We start from the raw sequence: 18772 nt of genomic DNA on the forward strand, positions 1-18772 counted from the left end.
CTGCACTTGTCCTTGTTGAACCTCATTAGGTTTTTTTCGGCCCAATCCTCTAATTTGTCTAGGTCCCTCTGTATCCGATCCCTACCCTCTAGTGTATCTACCACGCCTCCTAGTTTAGTGTCATCTGCAAACGTGCTGAGAGTGCAGTCCACACCATCCTCCAGATCATTAATAAAGATATTAAACAAAACTGGCCCCAGGACCGACCCTTGGGGCACTCCGCTTGAAACCGGCTGCCAACTAGACATGGAGCCATTGATCACTACCCGTTGAGCCCGACGATCTAGCCAGCTTTCTATCCACCTTACAGTCCATTCATCCAGCCCATACTTCTTTAACTTGGCGGCAAGAATACTGTGGGAGACCGTATCAAAAGCTTTGCTAAAGTCAAGGAATAATACATCCACTGCTTTCCCCTCATCCACAGAGCCAGTTATCTCATCATAGAAGGCAATTAAGTTAGTCAGGCACGACTTCCCCTTCGTGAATCCATGCTGACTGTTCCTGATCACTTTCCTCTCCTCTAAATGTTTCATAATTGATTCCTTGAGGACCTGCTCCATGATTTTTCCAGGGACTGAGGTGAGGCTGACTGGCCTGTAGTTCCCCGGATCCTCCTCCTTCCCTTTTTTAAAGATGGGCACTACATTAGCCTTTTTCCAGTCACCTGGGACCTCCCCCGATCACTATGAGTTTTCAAAAATAATGGCTAATGGCTCTGCAATCTCATCCGCCAACTCCTTTAGCACCCTTGGATGCAGCGCATCCGGCCCCATGGACTTGTGCACGTCCAGTTTTTCTAAATAGTCCCGAACCACTTCTTTCTCCACAGAGGGCTGGTCACCTTCTCCCCATGCTGTACTGCCCAGTGCAGCAATCTGGGAGCTGACCTTGTGCGTGAAGACAGAGGCAAAAAAATCATTGAGTACATTAGCTTTTTCCACATCCTCGGTCACTAGGTTGCCTCCCTCATTCAGTAAGGGGCCCACGCTTTCCTTGATTTTCTTCTTCTTGCTAACATACCTGTAGAAACCCTTCTTGTTACTCTTAACATCTCTTGCTAACTGCAACTCCAAGTGTGATTTGGCCTTCCTGATTTCACTCCTGCATGCCTGAGCAATATTTTTATACTCCTCCCTGGTCATTTGTCCAATCTTCCACTTCTTGTAAGCTTCTTTTTTGTGTTTAAGATCAGCAAGGATTTCACTGTTTAGCCAAGCTGGTCGCCTGCCATATTTACTATTCTTTCTACACATCGGGATGGTTTGTTCCTGCAACCTCAATAAGGATTCTTTAAAATACAGCCAGCTCTCCTGGACCCCTTTGCCCTTCATGTTATTCTCCCAGGGGATCCTGCCCATCTGTTCCCTGAGGGAGTCAAAGTCTGCTTTTCTGAAGTCCAGGGTCCATATTCTGCTGCTCTCCTTTCTTCCTTGTGTCAGGATCCTGAACTCGACCATCTCATGGTCACTGCCTCCCAGGTTCCCATCCACTTTTGCTTCCCCTACTAATTCTTCCCTGTTTGTGAGCAGCAGGTCAAGAAAAGCTCTGCCCCTAGTTGGTTCCTCCAGCACTTGCACCAGGAAATTGTCCCCTACACTTTCCAAAAACTTCCTGGATTGTCTGTGCACCGCTGTATTGCTCTCCCAGTAGATATCAGGGTGATTAAAGTCTCCCATGAGAACCAGGGCCTGCGATCTAGCAACTTCTGCTAGTTGCCAGAAGAAAGCCTCGTCCACCTCATCCCCCTGGTCTGGTGGTCTATAGCAGACTCCAACCACGACATCACCCTTGTTGCTCACACTTCTCAACTTTATCCAGAGACTCTCAGGTTTTTCTGCAGTTTCATACCGGAGCTCTGAGCAGTCATACTCCTCTCTTACATACAACGCAACTCCCCCACCTTTTCTGCCCTGCCTGTCCTTCCTGAACAGTTTATATCCATCCATGACAGTACTCCAGTCATGTGAGTTATCCCACCAAGTCTCTGTTATTCCAATCACATCATAGTTCCCTGACTGTGCCAGGACTTCCAGTTCTCCCTGCTTGTTTCCCAGGCTTCTTGCATTTGTGTATAGGCACTTAAGATAACTCATCGATCGTCCCTCTTTCTCAGCATGAGACAGGAGTCCTCCCCCCTTGCGCTCTCTGGCTTGTGCTTCCTCCCAGGATCCCATTTCCCCACTTACCTCAGGGCTTTGGTCTCCTTCCCCCGGTGAACCTAGTTTAAAGCCCTCCTCACTAGGTTAGCCAGCCTGCTGGCGAAGATGCTCTTCCCTCTCTTTGTTAGGTGGAGCCCGTCTCTGCCTAGCACTCCTCCTTCTTGGAACACCATCCCATGGTCGAAGAATCCAAAGCCTTCTCTCCGACACCACCTGCGTAGCCATTCGTTGACTTCCACGATTCGACGGTCTCTACCCTGGCCTTTTCCTTGCACAGGGAGGATGGACGAGAACACCACTTGCGCCTCAAACTCCTTTATCCTTCTTCCCAGAGCCACGTAGTCTGCAGTGATCCGCTCAAGGTCATTCTTGGCAGTATCATTGGTGCCCACGTGGAGAAGCAGGAAGGGGTAGCGATCCGAGGGCTTGATGAGTCTCGGCAGTCTCTCCATCACATCGTGTATCCTAGCTCCTGGCAAGCAGCAGACCTCTCGGTTTTCCCGGTCGGGGCGGCAGATAGATGACTCAGTCCCCCTGAGGAGGGAGTCCCCGACCACCACCACCCTCCTCCTCCTCGTGGGAGTGATGGTCGTGGAACCCCCATTCCTAGGACGGTGCATCTTTTGCCTTCCAATCGGTGGAGTATCCTTCTGCTCCCTTCCCTCAGATGGGTCATCTAGTCCACTCTCCGCATTAGTACCTGTAGAGAGAACATGGAAACGATTGCTCACCAGTATCTCCATTGTTGGTGCATGGTCGCTCCTCTTTCTCCTTCTGGTGGTCACATGCTGCCAAACCTCTTCACAATCCTTCTGTCCCTGCTGCGCCTGCTCTGAATCTTCAGAACATTGTGGCCGTAGAAGCATCTCCTGACGTCTGTCCAGGAAATCTTCATTTTCCCTTATGCAACGCAGAGTCGATACTCGTTTCTCCAGGCCTCGAACCTTCTCTTCCAATATGGAGAGCAGCTTGCACTTTGTACAGACAAAGTCGCTTTTGTCCTGTGGAAGAAAGACAAACATGGCACAGCCTGTGCAGGTGACAACAGCTGATCGCTCACCTTCCATATCCTCTTAAGAACTTTCTCAACTGTTGCAGGAACTACTCAGAGAAACCTGCAGATGAAAGCCTCAGTGCGCTCTCCCTAGGCGAACTCCCGCTGTTAGCCTCTGCTGTTCGCCGCTCAGCTGGTTTGCTGCTGACTGCCCTTATATACCAGTCAGGCCCATTCAAGGCCCACCTGGAACAAAGCACTCCCAATTCACACTTTTCAAACAAGCAAGCAAGCACATGGTCAAACTGACCAACTGTCCCAGCAGCAGGCACTCAGATACTCACCAACACAGCCCACCTAATGCAGCACTTAGCGTACCTCCTCTCGGACAGCTCCCAGGCAAACGCCCGCTGTTAGCCTCTGCTGTTCGCCGCTCTATCTTTGGCTTCAGTGAACTTTGGATCAGATCCTCAGTCTTTGGTCTCTCTCGTGGAACTGCCAATGAGGTACCAGTTGTGGTGGTGGTTTTTGGGGGATCTGGACAGTAAAAATTAGACTGATACCCACTAACTTATTTCACAGAGGCTACAATACAGTAATCAGATGATGATTTTTGTTATTTACAACCTGGGCTAGATTCAAGCCAATGACCTAGAGGTAAAAGATTGCATTCTTTACCAAAAGCCTTGAAATACACCTCTACCCCGATATAACTCTATCCTCGGGAGCCAAAAAATCTTACCGTGTTATATTGAACTTGCTTTGATCCCCCCCGGAGCGCTGCTTTACCGCGTTATATCCGAATTCGTGTTATATCGGGTCACGATATATCGAGGTAGAGGTGTATGTAGACCCCAACTAGTGGTATAGTGTAAGTTACATCTGCAGCGATTCTTACTCAGGACATATGTCTTTAAATAATAGAAATAAAAATCTTATTTTGATCATCTGAATAGCTCAGCTGTTTGACTGCAGACTGTTTTGGCTAGTATGATTTGAAGGCTGTTCTGTATGTCCTTGGAAAGATACTTTGTACTAGAAAATGTCTCAGATTTCCCTTAAAGCCAGGATAGTATGGTCATTCTTATTATCCCCACTATTTGAATGAATACCTGCACTAATTGAAAACCTGATCTTACAGTAACTATAGCCTGTTTCTCCCCTTTTTTTAGGAAAATCAACCTGTAATAGTTAAGCGGAAAAGAGGGAGGCCTCGTAAATACCCTCTTGAAGCAGTACAGAGTAGTAAGTACCATGTGATCTCTTCAGGGAAAATATGAAAATGTTAACAATGATTTTTCTGAATCTACTTTTCTTTTTCTTCAGGGATGGATTCAGAAGCTGACATAAACACTGGAAATGTAAGTGTCTGAATATTTCATTTGGATACAGTGGAGTTGCATCTTACACGGGGGTTGGGTTCTGAAGTCAGCGTGTAAGGCGAAAATTGCATGTAGTCAAACGCTCATTGAGTGGAATGGCGGGAGGAATCGCCCGCACTACAGGTACAGTATTTAAATTGTTATTTTTCTCCTTTTTGCTGAGTGCGTATAGTTAAAATCACGTAAGTTAAATGCGCCTATGATGCGACTCCACTGTACACACATTTTGGTCATTTAAAGCTATTTTTTATGTAACTTACCATGTAAAAAACAAATCAATCAATATATAAACTAGAAATTAAAGGTTGAGTGTATGGTTGTGAAAATATAATCCAATATAAACAATGATTTCTGTGAGCAAAAAGATATTCTAACCAATTGGAACTCAGTAGTAGTGTCCAGCAAACTAGAAGTACTTTTTTTAATCCAGCAATGTAGATGTTGATGGGATGATTTAGTTGGGGATTGGTTCTGCTTTGAATAGGGGATTGGACTAGCTGACCTCCTGAGGTCCCTTCCAACCCTGATATTCTATGATTCAATGTAAATGCTCTTTCAAAAATTGTAGCAGCAATGAAAATATCAAACCTTTTACAGATAATTTTACACACCAACTCAGATACTGATGGAAGACATTTGTATGCTGTTGTAACCTATGGTGAGGTCGCTTTGGCCTAAGTATCGGGAAAGGAGGAAAAGACTTAGACAGTTTTGCCTCCTTTCCCACACTATTAGTTCCAGCAGTGAGCTCAATGCATCTAAGTATTACACACCTAATATATAGAAGAGATGATCTAGTAGAAAAGCTGGTTGTGTGATCCCTATATTTTGTCGGGAGTTTCAATATGGGGGATTTCAGTTTGTATTTAAGCTAATAGGCCTAGTCAGAAGACAGATATATGTGAATAGTAAATTAAGAGCTCCCTAGGTAACCCTCTAACTTCTAAGAGTCTTTGCTGTCTATTTTATTAATATTCTAACACATGTAACAGCTGCTAACGAAGATACCTGTTCTGTTGAAAGCATTTTTGCTCAGTACAGTCCAATCAAATTATAGTGTGGTGCAATGTTGAATCAGAACTTTTACCCCAAGTGTAGCTGATTTGGAAATTTTCTGGCTCAGCATTTTTCCAAAGGTAAATGCCAAGTCATGAAATTTGAAATGGTTCACAGGAGTCAGGCAGCCTGAGGAGCCACTTGGGCCAGGATCCATGTGAAACCAAAATCCCAATCTTCCTGGCTTCTTAGCAGTCCGACAAGCAGGCTGCTGAAGAACCTGAGAACCCCAGCTCCTGAGCTTTGAGGCTCCCTGTTCAGCCAAGGTTTCTAGGCTCCCAAATCCCCTTCAACCTGCCTGGCGGAATTGTTTCGAAGCAATTTTTCAATAAAGCCCTTTTTGGATTTCTTTTGCTGAGCATCTTTCATCGTTTTGTGTTCGTTCTGAATCAGAATGAAAACAAATTTGGAAATCTTCCATGAAACAGAATTACTGTTCTTCATCTAGCTCTAATCCTAATCCCACTCAATTTTTGTTGTTAGCTGACAGTTTCTAACAGCCCCGTATAAGGGAATGTCCTGTGTCTTTGTGTGGTGACTCACATTGGCAGATTTATCAATCAACATAGATTGGGTCCAGAAGGAGCTGGATCTACCCTCCACCAGAAATAGTGTCTCTATAATGTGAAGCCTTAGTGGTTGGAGATAAAGGGGAGATTGCTTCTGATCCATTAATGCTACTGGGGATAAATGCACACTTCAAAGGGAACGTTAGACTCCTTATTGCAGACTCTTAACTCCAGTGGTGAAAGCAACTGTTTTTGTATTCTTATCCTAGCAGATTGTAGTTATGCAGTTTTTCCTCTATCCAGAGTGAACACTAACTTGTGTCTGTAGTGATTTTATGAGTTTCTTTAGTAGTGTAGATTTACATAAAATTGCTGTACTACACCTTCCTTTCCTACATATTGTTAAATTGCTGTGACTGTGCAAAGTTAGTTTTCAGAAACTTATGTGATCTCGGTTGTTTTCAGTAAGCGTTCAGTAAGCAGTAGCATTCCAAGGTGTAAAATGTATATTTCAATACTTGATGTAATTTGATTTGCCGGGGTAGGCAACCTATGGCACTTGTGCCGAAGGTGGCACGCAAGCTGATTTTCAGTGGCACTCACACTGCCCGGGTCCTGGCCACCGGTCCGGGGGGCTCTGCATTTTAATTTAATTTTAAATGAAGCTTCTTAAACATTTAAAAAACCTTATTTACTTTATATACAACAATAGTTTAGTTATATATTATAGACTTGTAGAAAGAGGCCTTCTAAAACATTAAAATGTATTACTGGCACGCGAAACCTTAAATTAGAGTGAATAAATGAAGACTCGGCACACCACTTCTGAAAGGTTGCCTGACCCCTGGACTAACCTGACAAATAAATTGTTCTAAACTCTGTTGTCCAGTCATGCATAGAATAAATGCAGACCAGTGTCACTACAAGAAATTAGATATAAAATGTTCTGCATGTCAATCAAACTTTTCTGTTTCCGGTTTTAGAAACATGTTTTTATATCGATAGAAGTAAATCTTAGTGCTTGCTAATCCATTGCTAAGTATATCCAGTTCTATTTTAAGAAATGTTTGGGGCTTTTTTAATTTTAGGTTCAACAGTCTCCAACTCTTGCTCCTAGAGGAAAGTTTTCTCAAACAGGTAAGCAAGTAAATTCTCTATCTACTTTAACAGATCAACAGGAAAGAGAAGGGGGACACCTATAAAAGCTTACCTTCCAAAAAGTTCTAAAGTGTCCTTCCTGAGCTTTGCCTCTGCATTCAAGAGTCTCTCCTCTATGTAGAAACTAAGTAAATGAATTGGTAGAAACATGATGTCCATCCCTAATATGAGTTTTATATAGAATAGAAAGATAGCAACTAGGTTATTCTCTTTTTATCCTGGTAGGACTTATTTCAACAGCGCTTCTCCTGGCGTTAAGTAAGAAATAATACACGACAGAAAATGTTGTTATGCTATATGCACATACACTGTGTTGGGGAGCACAGGGCAGAACTTCACAGAAGTAGTGGCTGCTACAGTAAAACTGACTCCCAACTGCTAGTGATCAGTTTCCATTTTTGCTTCTATCTCTTTCCAAGAATCAGATACCAAAATTGCAAATATTAAGGTAAGGAGGTTAAAATACAAATAGAAAAATAAGTCCTTACCACATCTTTTCTCAACTAACTTCACTTTCTATGGAAATGGGATCAAAAGGTGGGTACAGATAGACCAAGGGAGGTATACAAAGCAACAGGGGGACAGTATTGGTTAGCATGATAGGCTGTTGTCTCAGCAAGCCTGACGACTATCTAGTTTTTTGTAGGCTTCACAGCCAAGGAGAGTTTTTATGAAGTGATTTTTGTTTTATTACTTCCCATGGCCCAAGTAGTATTTTCAAATGTATATAACTATTAAATAAAAACAGTGTTTTTTTCAAACCTAATCAAGGCATTACACTTCAGTGAGGCTAGTTCCATGCTATGTTTGAAACTTCAAAGTCTGGCTTAAAAATGGCTATCTGCATGGGGGTTCATTGTGGGGAGAGACTTAGTGTTCAGAATAGGAAATAGGGTTTGGAGGCTTTTCTGTATAACAAAAGAGAGAGAAACACAGTTGATTCAAATTTCCCACAACCCTCCCCCCCCCACAAAAAAAATAATCTTCTTTGGGCAAAACTTTAAGTGTGGAAAATGTCACAAGAATTTTTCAGACCGTTATGAGCATGTGATGCTGGATTTATAACTGAAACTGTTTTGCACCAATTACTATAGTGGTTGTTACTGGATCAAGATTTTTTTTTGGCTTATTATACAGGTTCAGAGCAGAATTTGTTTATATACTTTTATTGAAGCTTTATAGCAAAGCTGGAGTATCCATACTATATGGACTAGATGACCCCTCGAGGTCCCTTCCAATCCTATGATTCTACCATTCTATATTTTAAAGAAAAAGTACCATCTTGGGGGGTACTTTAACACAAATCTGTGTTTTGTTAAATCTCTTACAAAACTGTACTGAAATGTTAATGTATTCATAGTTTAACACAGCAAAATGAATGAACTCCGTTCACATTTTATTATTTATTTGTTCATTAGAAGGTTTATTTTGCAAGGTATATTGTATACATACAATATGATGGGGGCTAATTTAGCTACAACTAATCAGGAAAGAGATCTTGGAGTCATCGTAGATCATTTTCTGAAGACGTCCACGCAGTGTGCAATGGTAGTCAAAAAAGCAAACAGGATGTTAGGAATCATTAAAAAAGGGATCGAGAATAAGACAGAGAATATCTTATTGCCCTTATATAAATCCATGGTATGCCCACATCTTGAATACTGCGTACAGATGTGGTCTCCTCATCTCAAAAAAGTTATACTGGCATTTGAAAAGTTTCAGAGAAGGCCAACTAAAATGAGTAGGGGTTTGGAATGGGTCCTATATGAGGCGAGATTAAAGAGGCTAGAGAGGAGACTAAGGGGGGATATGATAGAGGTATATAAAATCATGAATGGTGTGGAGACAGTGAATAAGGAAAAGTTATTTACTTGTTCCCATAATATAAGAACTAGGGGCCACCAAATGAAATTAATTGGCAGCAGATTTAAAATAAAAGGAAGTTCTTCTTCACACTGCGCACAGTCAACCTGTGGAACTCCTTGTCGGAGGAGGTTGTGAAGGCTAGGACTATAACAGGGTTTAAAAGAGAACTAGATGAATTCATGGAGGTTAAGTCCATTAATGGCTATTAGCCAGGATGCGTAAGGAATGGTGTCCCTAGCCTCTGTTTGTCAGAGGGTGGAGATGGATGGCCAGAGAGAGATCACTTGATCATTACCTGTTAGGATCACTCCCTCTGGGACACCTGGCATTGGTCACTGTCGGTAGACAGGATACTGGGCTGGATGGACCTTTGGTCTGACCCAGTATGGCCGTTCTTAAGGACTAATCTCATACGTTTGTTACATATCTATATTAAATATAATTATGCAGGTCTTTGAATGTTAATAATAAATTTCATTCACAATTCGAGCTTTTTCATTAAATCTATTGACTTAACTTCAACACACTTAAATATGTGTTTATAGTTTTAGAATATGTTTCTGCTCATACAATCTAATAATTTGGATAGCTAGATGTCCTTTCTATATATGCTATGACAGATAAGCAGATGGACTAATAGGATGATCAAACTTTGTCAAACCAAATTGGCAAAGTCGAGGAGTGGGATTTTCTCATGCCTGGCAGACAGCAAAGAGAGCTAGTAGTTCTGTAGAGGGGGAAAAAAAGACAATAATTTGCTTTTGTCATGAGCCGCCTCCTTTCTGTTAAGAGGGATTTCTACCTGCACCATTATGCAGATGGTGCCAACTGGCAAAATTCTCTGCCAGGGATGGAGTAGACTTTGTTCCAACACAGAGTTGGGCAGGCCAAAGTTAGAGGTTGTAAGCACCCACTACAGTGACAGCACATTTAAAGGATAAATGGACACAAGTCAGATATCAGGAATGGCAATATACAAAAACCTGTAGGAGAACACTTCAACCTCCCTGGCCACACAATAGCAGATGTAAAGGTAGCCATCTTACAGCAAAAAAACTTCAGGACCAGACTCCAAAGAGAAACTGCTGAGCTTCAGTTCATTTGCAAATTTGACACCATCAGATCAGGATTAAACAAAGACTGTGAATGGCTAGCCAACTACAGAAACAGTTTCTCCTCCCTTGGTGTTCACACTTCAGCTGCTAGCAGAGGACCTCACCCTCCCTGATTGAACTAACCTCGTTATCTCCAGACTGATTCTTGCCAGCATATTTATACCTGCCCCTGGAAATTTCCATTACATGCATCCGACGAAATGGGCATTCACCCACGAAAGCTTATGCTCCAATACATCTGTTAGTCTTAAAGGTGCCACAGGACTCTCTGTTGCTTAGCACATATATAGTTTCCCTTTCAGGCCTGGGAGTTGCTCCTTAGGATAGTTTGCATGTTGGAGATTGTATATGCATTTTTAAAACATGCACTACAGTCCTTCAGGAATATTAAATGAAGGATCCAGTCTACCTTTACATGAATAGTCCCTTTTGATTAATGCATGAGTTGCAGTCAGACCCTAAAACTCTGTCCTTTTCTGTTGCTGCCATCCTCATCCATTAGATAGCAATTGAAATATTTAAATAACTTTGCTTTTTCATTAAAGTGGAATGGCATTTACTACTGATTTTAAATCAATAAATGCAGTAAATACAGTGTCATGTGACCTAAAAATCTTAATGTTAAAGAACTGAATATTTTTAATGAATAGACCATTTCTCTTTTCAAAAGACAAAAAAAGCCTGTCTTTTGTTTGCAGTTGGTTGGCATCCCTGCTGGAAAGAGAGCCTTTAAATGCGTTTCCGACTACTTTGGTGATGTTTATAAAAAGCCAACAAACTGAGTTTGGAAACTTCTTTTTTAAAAAGATTGATTAGTAAAGGGATTCGAAGTTCAGTTTTACATTTGGGTAGAGTTCTTACAGTGTTTCTCCTTTTTAGCTAAAGACACGTCTAATAAGAAAGAAACAGCAAATGTAAGTGCAAGCATTTTTACAGAAAGCCTCTAAAAGCCGTATACTGAAAAATGGCCCACTTTCTCACATTTCATTAGTCCTGTTTGCTTTCATTTCATTATCTCAGGAGGGTGAGGCGGGAAAAGCCGAGATGATAGTGCGTCGAAGAGGAAGAAAGCCCAGATGCTCTGTGATTCCATCAGAGGAAACTGGTAAGACATGAAATTGTGCTGCTCTTAACAGACTGAAGAGTTTACTGTGCCTAGGTATACATTAAATTGTAACAAGATCAGCTTTATTATGTTTTCCTTTCATTAGGGAAAAAATCATTGGGTTACAGCTAGTGTAAATATTATGTAAATTGCTGTAATCTCATGTCAGAATTGTTACATCCCAGATGTTTCTATAAACCCCCATGAATTTTGTATGAATTCTGGCTGTGAACTGCAAAAGTAAACTATTGAGAATGTGTTTGAGAGATTAAGTCAAACAAGTGTGAATTAAAAGTGTTGAAGGATGAAGGAAACGGAAAATTACTTATTTTACTACAAGTCCCATTTTAAATGCCTTTTCTAAACTAAGTGTCTATATCCTTTTGAAGGGCCTTTCATGAAATTATAACACATTTAAAATTTGTCATGAACAGAAATACTGGAGCCGGAAAGAAAACGTCGGAAGTTGGCATCTGCTGCTGAAGAGGAAACGAAAGAACAGGAGGAGGAAGATGATGAAGATGATGATGATGAAGATGATGAAACACATTCTGGAGCCACAACTAGATCAGCCACGAGATTAGAGGCTCAAAAGTAATATTCAGCTAGCTGGTATTTTTAGAAGACATTGCCACCAATTTTCTGACACACACAGTTAACTAACCTCTTTTTTTTAAAAAAAAATAGTCTGATATTGAAAAATCTGTCAGCCCTACAAAACAGGACAGTAACACTAGTGTTAAAAATCCCAGCTCCTCAACAGGTTGACCTACAAATTGCAACTCTAAGGTTTTCTCTATTCTACACAACCTATGTCACCATTGCTATGCCAGCATCGCCCCCAGTATAGAGACAGCCTACACTGACAGAGTTTTTTCTGTTGGTGTAGTAACTTCACCTCCCCGAACACGATTAGTTATGTTAACAGAAGCACTCTTCCATCTGCATAGTTGCATTTACACTGGCAATGCACACCCTGACCAATGTAACTATGCAAATACAACTTTTACGTGTAGACCAAGCACAAAGCAATGTCTTTGCAATTGAACGCTAATATTTTGTGCCATCCTCCATTCATCCTGGAAACTGACATGCTTTTCAGTTCTCACAGGAATGAAACCAGCAGGGAGAATGGTGGGAATGGTAAAGCATGTTTACCAGTAACTGGAACAAATATGTTGTTGAGTTACATGTATAAAGAGCTGAGATTTTAATACTTTAAAGTTTCTTTTTAGCTACAACACTTAGTTGTGTGTGTGGTGTGGGGACTTATCCCTTATAAATATTGTACCTCATGTCATCATAAAGTGAGCTCTGGTATCATCTATAGCAGTTGTAGATGTACTGAAGTTGTCATTAGTTTAGTCCTCTCTCAGATTGTCATGGTATCTAGTGACTTTTTGCTTAATTAAGTTGGAGACTCTGAATCACAGTGCCAGGCTTTTTTCTATCATATGCTGTCATATTACTCAATGGTAGTCAAGTTAAGAAAATGCAATAGGGGAGAGAATAGAAACTATCTAGAAATTACATGTTCAACCACCATAAGATGTAAAGCCCTACCCCTTCTAGAGGAGGGCAGCTAGATATGTGCTGACAAACGTTTCACATGCATAATGACTGCATCCCATCTGCTTGTTACATCTTGGATTCCTGATAAGGAATTGATTCTAGTAACGAGTGAGTTGTTGCCTTTTGGACTGGCACCCATGCAGTATGTGTCCCTAAGATGTTTAGTGGTCATAGAAGAATATGTTCTTTCCAACATTAGGGCGCTGCAGTTAATAAGTTCATAGATCTAAAATCCCCTTTTATCCTTGTGTAATAATGTAGTATATAGAAATACTGATAAAGCTTTTAGATGAGCCGTGTTTAATTCACCCTGAAAAAAGTCCAGGACATCACGGAGGTGACAAGAAGAATTCACCTGAGTCAGCAAGTTTCTGCAAGGCCCATGCTCTGGATGTTGAACTTGATGGCTACTATAGTGGTCATAATACCACACACACACACACACCAATGTTCCACAGGCGATACTGGTATTCTTGCTGCATTGAGGAAACTAGCTGCTTCCAAGATACTCTGTGTTGTGGCAGTGCAAAGAAAATTTTCAGTATGGAAAGGCCTGCCAAACTATTCCAATCCAAATTGTAGTAACCCTGTTCTTGGGATGAGGAGCCCAAATAAAGGGAAGGGTACTTGGTCTCTCCAGAAGTCCAACTTTATATAAAAGTCCTGCAGATGAGGTCATGTCCAATTTTGGACTATTCCAAAAGGTGTATTTCTTATTCAAGCAGACAATTAGGCTACCGTCTATTATTACATCAGCAAACTTGGATGGACAGTCTCTCTTCTCAAGAATCAAGAAGACCTGAAGATTCCCAAAATACACTTATTTATATCAGGCATGAAAGAACTAATCCCAGCCCTTCTTCATAGCCCTCCTGATAGGGGTTTCTCCCGAGTTTGAGGCCAAGAGAATCTGGGTGATCTAGTAGGCAAGCAAGAGGCCTCTGACTCAGTTCCATGCCGTTTTTCTTTTGTACCTCGAGGCCATGAGAAGAAAAGGAGACAGCACCACAATTGTCAACTGCCATTTCTCTTCTAAGAATTATAGGGAAAAATGAGGACACAGCACCAATCTGCAGTGCTAAAGCAAGAAGTTTTCATTCTAGTGACCCCTTGAGATTAGAGAGAGAACTTATTTCCTGATGCCAAAAGTTAAATGGTACCAAGAGCACTGCCCGAGAGACTAACCTCAATATCTGTCTTTGCTGATGGATGATCTGGTGCATTTTAAGGGCTATTCTCAGTGCAGCCAAACAAAAGTTCATTTCTAGTCTTCTTGATGTTGAGCATAGGATTCCCATGGAACCACAGAATCCAGTCTCAGGTTTGACTAACTCAGAAGATCCTATCTTGGTTCCATTTTCAGTGGCAACGTACTCTGACACCACCATCTTCATTGGGATTCTAGTAATCACTATCTTGGCTTCATTTCTGAGGACCTCATTTTTACCTGTATGGGACTCAACTGGTGCTCAGACCACACCTTTAACAGCAATGTTCTCTGGCCCTCAAGATCTTATACGCAGAACAGAAGAACAGTCATCCAGTTGTTGTTTGTCTGTGAATCCCCCAAGAGGAGTTATCTATACTGCTAACATCAACACACCCAAGACCAGATACTTGCTCATAACTAAGGTTCTTCTTCAAGTGCTTCCACATTAGATGTGTGCACACTGTGTCCATCATTGCCAGAGATTTTCCCTCAGTGGTATCCGTTGGGCCAGCTCTAGTGCCCTCTGGAGCCGTGTGCTCATGCACTGGTATAAGGGGCGCCGCAGGCCACTCAGCCTCTCAATTTTCCTTCTTCCCGCCCGTGATGTTGCTGGAACGATCCCTCTTGCTTCAGCAAGGCTTCTTCCCAGTGGATTTTGGACTCTGATTCTTAGCTCTTGTTTTAAACATAGCTTTAGTGCATATAGAGATTGTAGTTTAGAGGTAGTGTAAATAGTGTCGCTAGGGACTAGTTATCATCGAGGGTCTCTGTTCGTCCCAGGGACCAGGTATGTGGAGTCCCTGGGCTTCAAACCTTGTGCCTCCTGCAGCAAACCTATGCCCATGAGTGACCCACGCTCAAGTTCTTTGAAGTGCTTGCAAGAAACTCACATGAGGGACAAGTGCCAGATTTGTCAGGACTTTAGACTCCTCACTAAAAAGGACAGAGAAATAAGACTCAAGGTTATCCTAATGGAAGCTACTCTCAGACCAACCTCAGAGCAAAGCTGCTCCAATTCTGCACAGAGTACTTCGGCGTCGGTGCAAAGCGCTCTTCCCCGCACCGCTCACCATCTCCCACTGCAAAGGAAGAAACACAAAAAGCAGCGCACTGATGGTGGGTGCTCACCAGTGCAAAAAAAGACAAACATGGGGAAGGCAGCACGGTGCGACCCACACCGTGGTCACCGAAGGAGGACTCTTAGGCTGCACGTAGGGTTCCCCTTCTGAGTCAGACAAGAGTCACCCCCCCTATACCCTGTGCATAATTTAAAATTAAAGATAAGCACAACAAGAATAAAGGACAAACCTCAATTCTGGATTTCTTAAAATGTATTCTTCCTTACTCCCAAATTTGCAGATGTCATTTTGCATTGACAGTATTGATCCACTTGTGGCAAATGCCATATTGTTTTTTAATTTCCTGTACTTATTACAGATGCATGCTGAATATGATTGGATTATTTTGCTGTATTCATTCATCATTTTTATAAAAAGTTTTCTGTTAACGTTTCAGAAAGCAGCCAAGCAAACCAACCACCCGTGCAGCTTCTAAAGGCAACAGCCCAAGTCCAGTTTCTCCTAAAAAACAGCAAAATTCAGCAGCAAAGAAGAGGTCGCCTAGTGAGGCAAAAGTTAGCAAGTCTCCTCCATTGGCACAGTAAGTATGAAAATGGAAGCATCTTTTACTGTTTGTTTTGGATGTCATTAAATTGATCCTTTTTTTGGTATCTATAATTTACTACAACGCTGAACTGCAAAGCAAAAAGAAAGGTGGGGTTTGCCTTTCTCTGATATCCCAAAACTGTTTCAAAGGACTTTTCCCCATTTTTTTTTTTCTGTGTGTTCTTTTACATTTGAAATATCAGATCTTTTCTTCCCATTCTGTGCTGGAGGATCTTGGAAAGTACTTGGGAGAGCCTGATTAATAATGTCACACAAGACTTTAATCTGAGCTGCAATTCTTTGTGGACTAGAGAAGATGCTGGGGCCAGGAGAACTGCAATTCAGGTTTCAGCAGCATGTGACATACTCAGATTCTCCAAAAAGATTCCCTCTTTCTGTCGGATGAACTTGGGAAGGGAGCCTTTGAGATTCTTAATATTTCAAGTTTTAAAAAATGGCACTGGAAGGAGAGGGAAGGAAAGCATTTTTTTCCATTTTTAAGTTTGAGGCTATCTCTGTGTATGATATGGGAGCAATAAAGGGCACAAATAATTGTTTACCTCTACAGAAACCCTCAACAGTACTGTTTACCTCTACAATATTCCTCCATCCACTGTGTGGCATTGGGAGCACGCACACTGCTTAAATAACCTGCAGCAATAGTGACAAGCACATATTGTATACAGACAGTTAGAGGCTGCATTTCAGTTTACATTAAGTACTTTGTGATGGCCAGTAGTTTGGGTCGTGGTCATGTGTGGTTAGGGCTAAGGCATGATTGGCCTACATGTGCATGCACAAAGGGGAGTGTGTAAGGTGCCTTTCCATTATGCCCTTTCCTGCACAAGAGACACGAGTCAGTTGCTGTTCTTTTACTGTCTTGAGTGAAGGAACTTGAACCCTGCTTGTGTCTTTCTGGGTCACAAGCCACCCCCCAAACAATGGGGAAGAGAAAGGGACATGGTCCCACGACCTATTTTCTCTGCACCAGCCAATAGAACTGGCTGGCTATTGAGGGTGAGTATATGTAGCATCCTTCTAAGGCGTGGTGGAGTGGGTATAGTCCCCCTACATGCTGTGCAACTGAGGGAGGTGTTGGGCACTGGGGAGTTGAGACAGTATCTCCTGGCATCTCCCCCTGGAATGGAGAAGTGTGCCTCTAAGCAAGTGTGCCTAAAACCCCTTTGAAAATATAAACTATTATAAAAATTCTAAGCATTATTAATAATTGTTATAACTTCTAGGTTAAAGATACAGACTAGCAAGCGTAAAAGGGAAACCAGCCCACCAGCGGTACGCAGAAAAGGCCAGCTGAAAGTGGACGAAACGCCATTAAAGAAAACAAAGCGATAATTGTTACCATCTGATAATATTCATGGAAAAGTTGAAAGAAAAGAGAGTGGTCTCTGCTTCTGTTTTGTTGTGTTAAAGCAAAGGGATTTGCATGTGCTTGTTTCTGAGCTCTAAGTTAATAGATGCAGAACTTAAGTTACATTTTAAACAGTTTTATAAACTATTGTTTATACAGAATATTATACAGATTAAAAAATAAGTTTACTTTGTATCTGAAAGAAAAACAAAATAATTACAGATTTTAACACTGACTCAGAAAGTTGGGATTTCCCAATGTGACATGCTAATACAGATGCTTCCACTCCACCAGGCACTAAGGGCCTACTAATATTCTTTGTATATAAACTTGTAAAAATAGGTTGTATTTTACTGTGTATGAATCTAATCAATGATGAACACTTTATTTATTGTATGGAGAGGACTGGTCTGTAAACTTTAGTATATACCTTAGGTTTTATTAATGATATTTTAAATTCTATGCAGCCATCAGTAGAAATCTTCTTTTTAGGGCTGTCTAAACCCCGAAGTTCTCTGAAATATGCTCAGACAGTTGGTAAAGTATTCTCTCGCATGTATTAAAGTAGATTAGCATAGTAAAGGGGACTCTCTCTTCCTTTTCTGTTCACATTCATAACTATGTATAAAATAGACAGTGTCCTCTTTCCAGATTAACTTGTCATCTCTGAATTTTGTACCAACCTCAAAGTAGTAAAAGGCTAGTAGTAGTTTAGCTTTACTCAGACCATTTCAGCCAAAACTACTCTGAAGTACAACATTTTATTTCACAACTTAACTGTTCTTTCAGTGTTTGTCTTTCAATGAAGAGGGACCCATAGAAGTGATATTTAACTTCAAATAACTATGGAGCTTCAGCATTTTATGTTACGTTTTATACACAGGTATTAAAAAAGTAGAACTTGGTATTATTGCCAGAATCTTTTTTTAATGTATATTAACTCCCGTAAGAGCAAATGTTCAAGTTAAGTTTTACATAGTTAAGCTTTTCTTAAGATCAAATTTGTCTCTTGCAATGATATGATGAGTTGCCAAATAATCCGAGATTATTTTAAAATGTTTTGTTCATATTCTTGTTTTATAATTAAAATTAGCATTCTGTTTTGTTTTGTTTTTTTTACTCATTATTGTAAGGCGCATATTTCTGTCAGATATTCTACTTGATTTCTTACTGAGATTTTATATATAAATTATAAAATGTTTCCCAAAACCTGAGTTGCAATATTTGTTATCTTTAAATTTCTTAATTGTGTCACTGTATTTGTTTGTATTGTATTTACAATCAACTTGGATGGACTTACTCACATGAGTAATGATTTGCATAATCAGTTCCTTTATAAAGTCTCTGTATCACGCCATCTAGGTATCATATATTTACTACAAAAATAATTTGGACAACTCATTAAGTGAATCCATGTCCTGAAATTAAAGAACTCCTCCAGTGAACTGATTGTTATTCAGACTTACTGAATAGCCTTAAACTTTTTAAGGTCTGTCTTAGGCCCCAGTTCAGCAAAGCATCGAAGCACATGCTTAAGTCCTACTAAAGCCAATGAGACTTGAACACATGCTGAAAGTTAAGCACATGCTTAAGTGCTTTGCTGACTAGAG

The 18772-nt window shown here is 41.1% G+C and overlaps 1 protein-coding gene across 7 annotated transcripts in view; it reads left to right on the forward strand.

Annotated features, from left to right (window-relative positions):
- BOD1L1 (biorientation of chromosomes in cell division 1 like 1) overlaps positions 1-18371 on the forward strand; it is a 58118-nt gene extending 39747 nt beyond the window's left edge. For all 7 annotated transcript variants that reach the window (XM_065597070.1, XM_065597072.1, XM_065597068.1 and 4 more), the window contains 8 exons: positions 4329-4401; positions 4483-4517; positions 7192-7240; positions 11122-11156; positions 11263-11347; positions 11782-11941; positions 15645-15788; positions 17038-18371. In XM_065597070.1, the coding sequence (XP_065453142.1) occupies positions 4329-4401; positions 4483-4517; positions 7192-7240; positions 11122-11156; positions 11263-11347; positions 11782-11941; positions 15645-15788; positions 17038-17146 (690 nt within the window). In that variant the 3' untranslated portion in view covers positions 17147-18371. The remainder of the gene's footprint in view (positions 1-4328; positions 4402-4482; positions 4518-7191; positions 7241-11121; positions 11157-11262; positions 11348-11781; positions 11942-15644; positions 15789-17037) is intronic.
- Positions 18372-18772: the final 401 nt, after the last annotated feature.

Source organism: Chrysemys picta, chromosome 5 (genome assembly GCF_011386835.1).
Source record: "Chrysemys picta bellii isolate R12L10 chromosome 5, ASM1138683v2, whole genome shotgun sequence".
NCBI lineage: Eukaryota > Metazoa > Chordata > Testudines > Emydidae > Chrysemys > Chrysemys picta.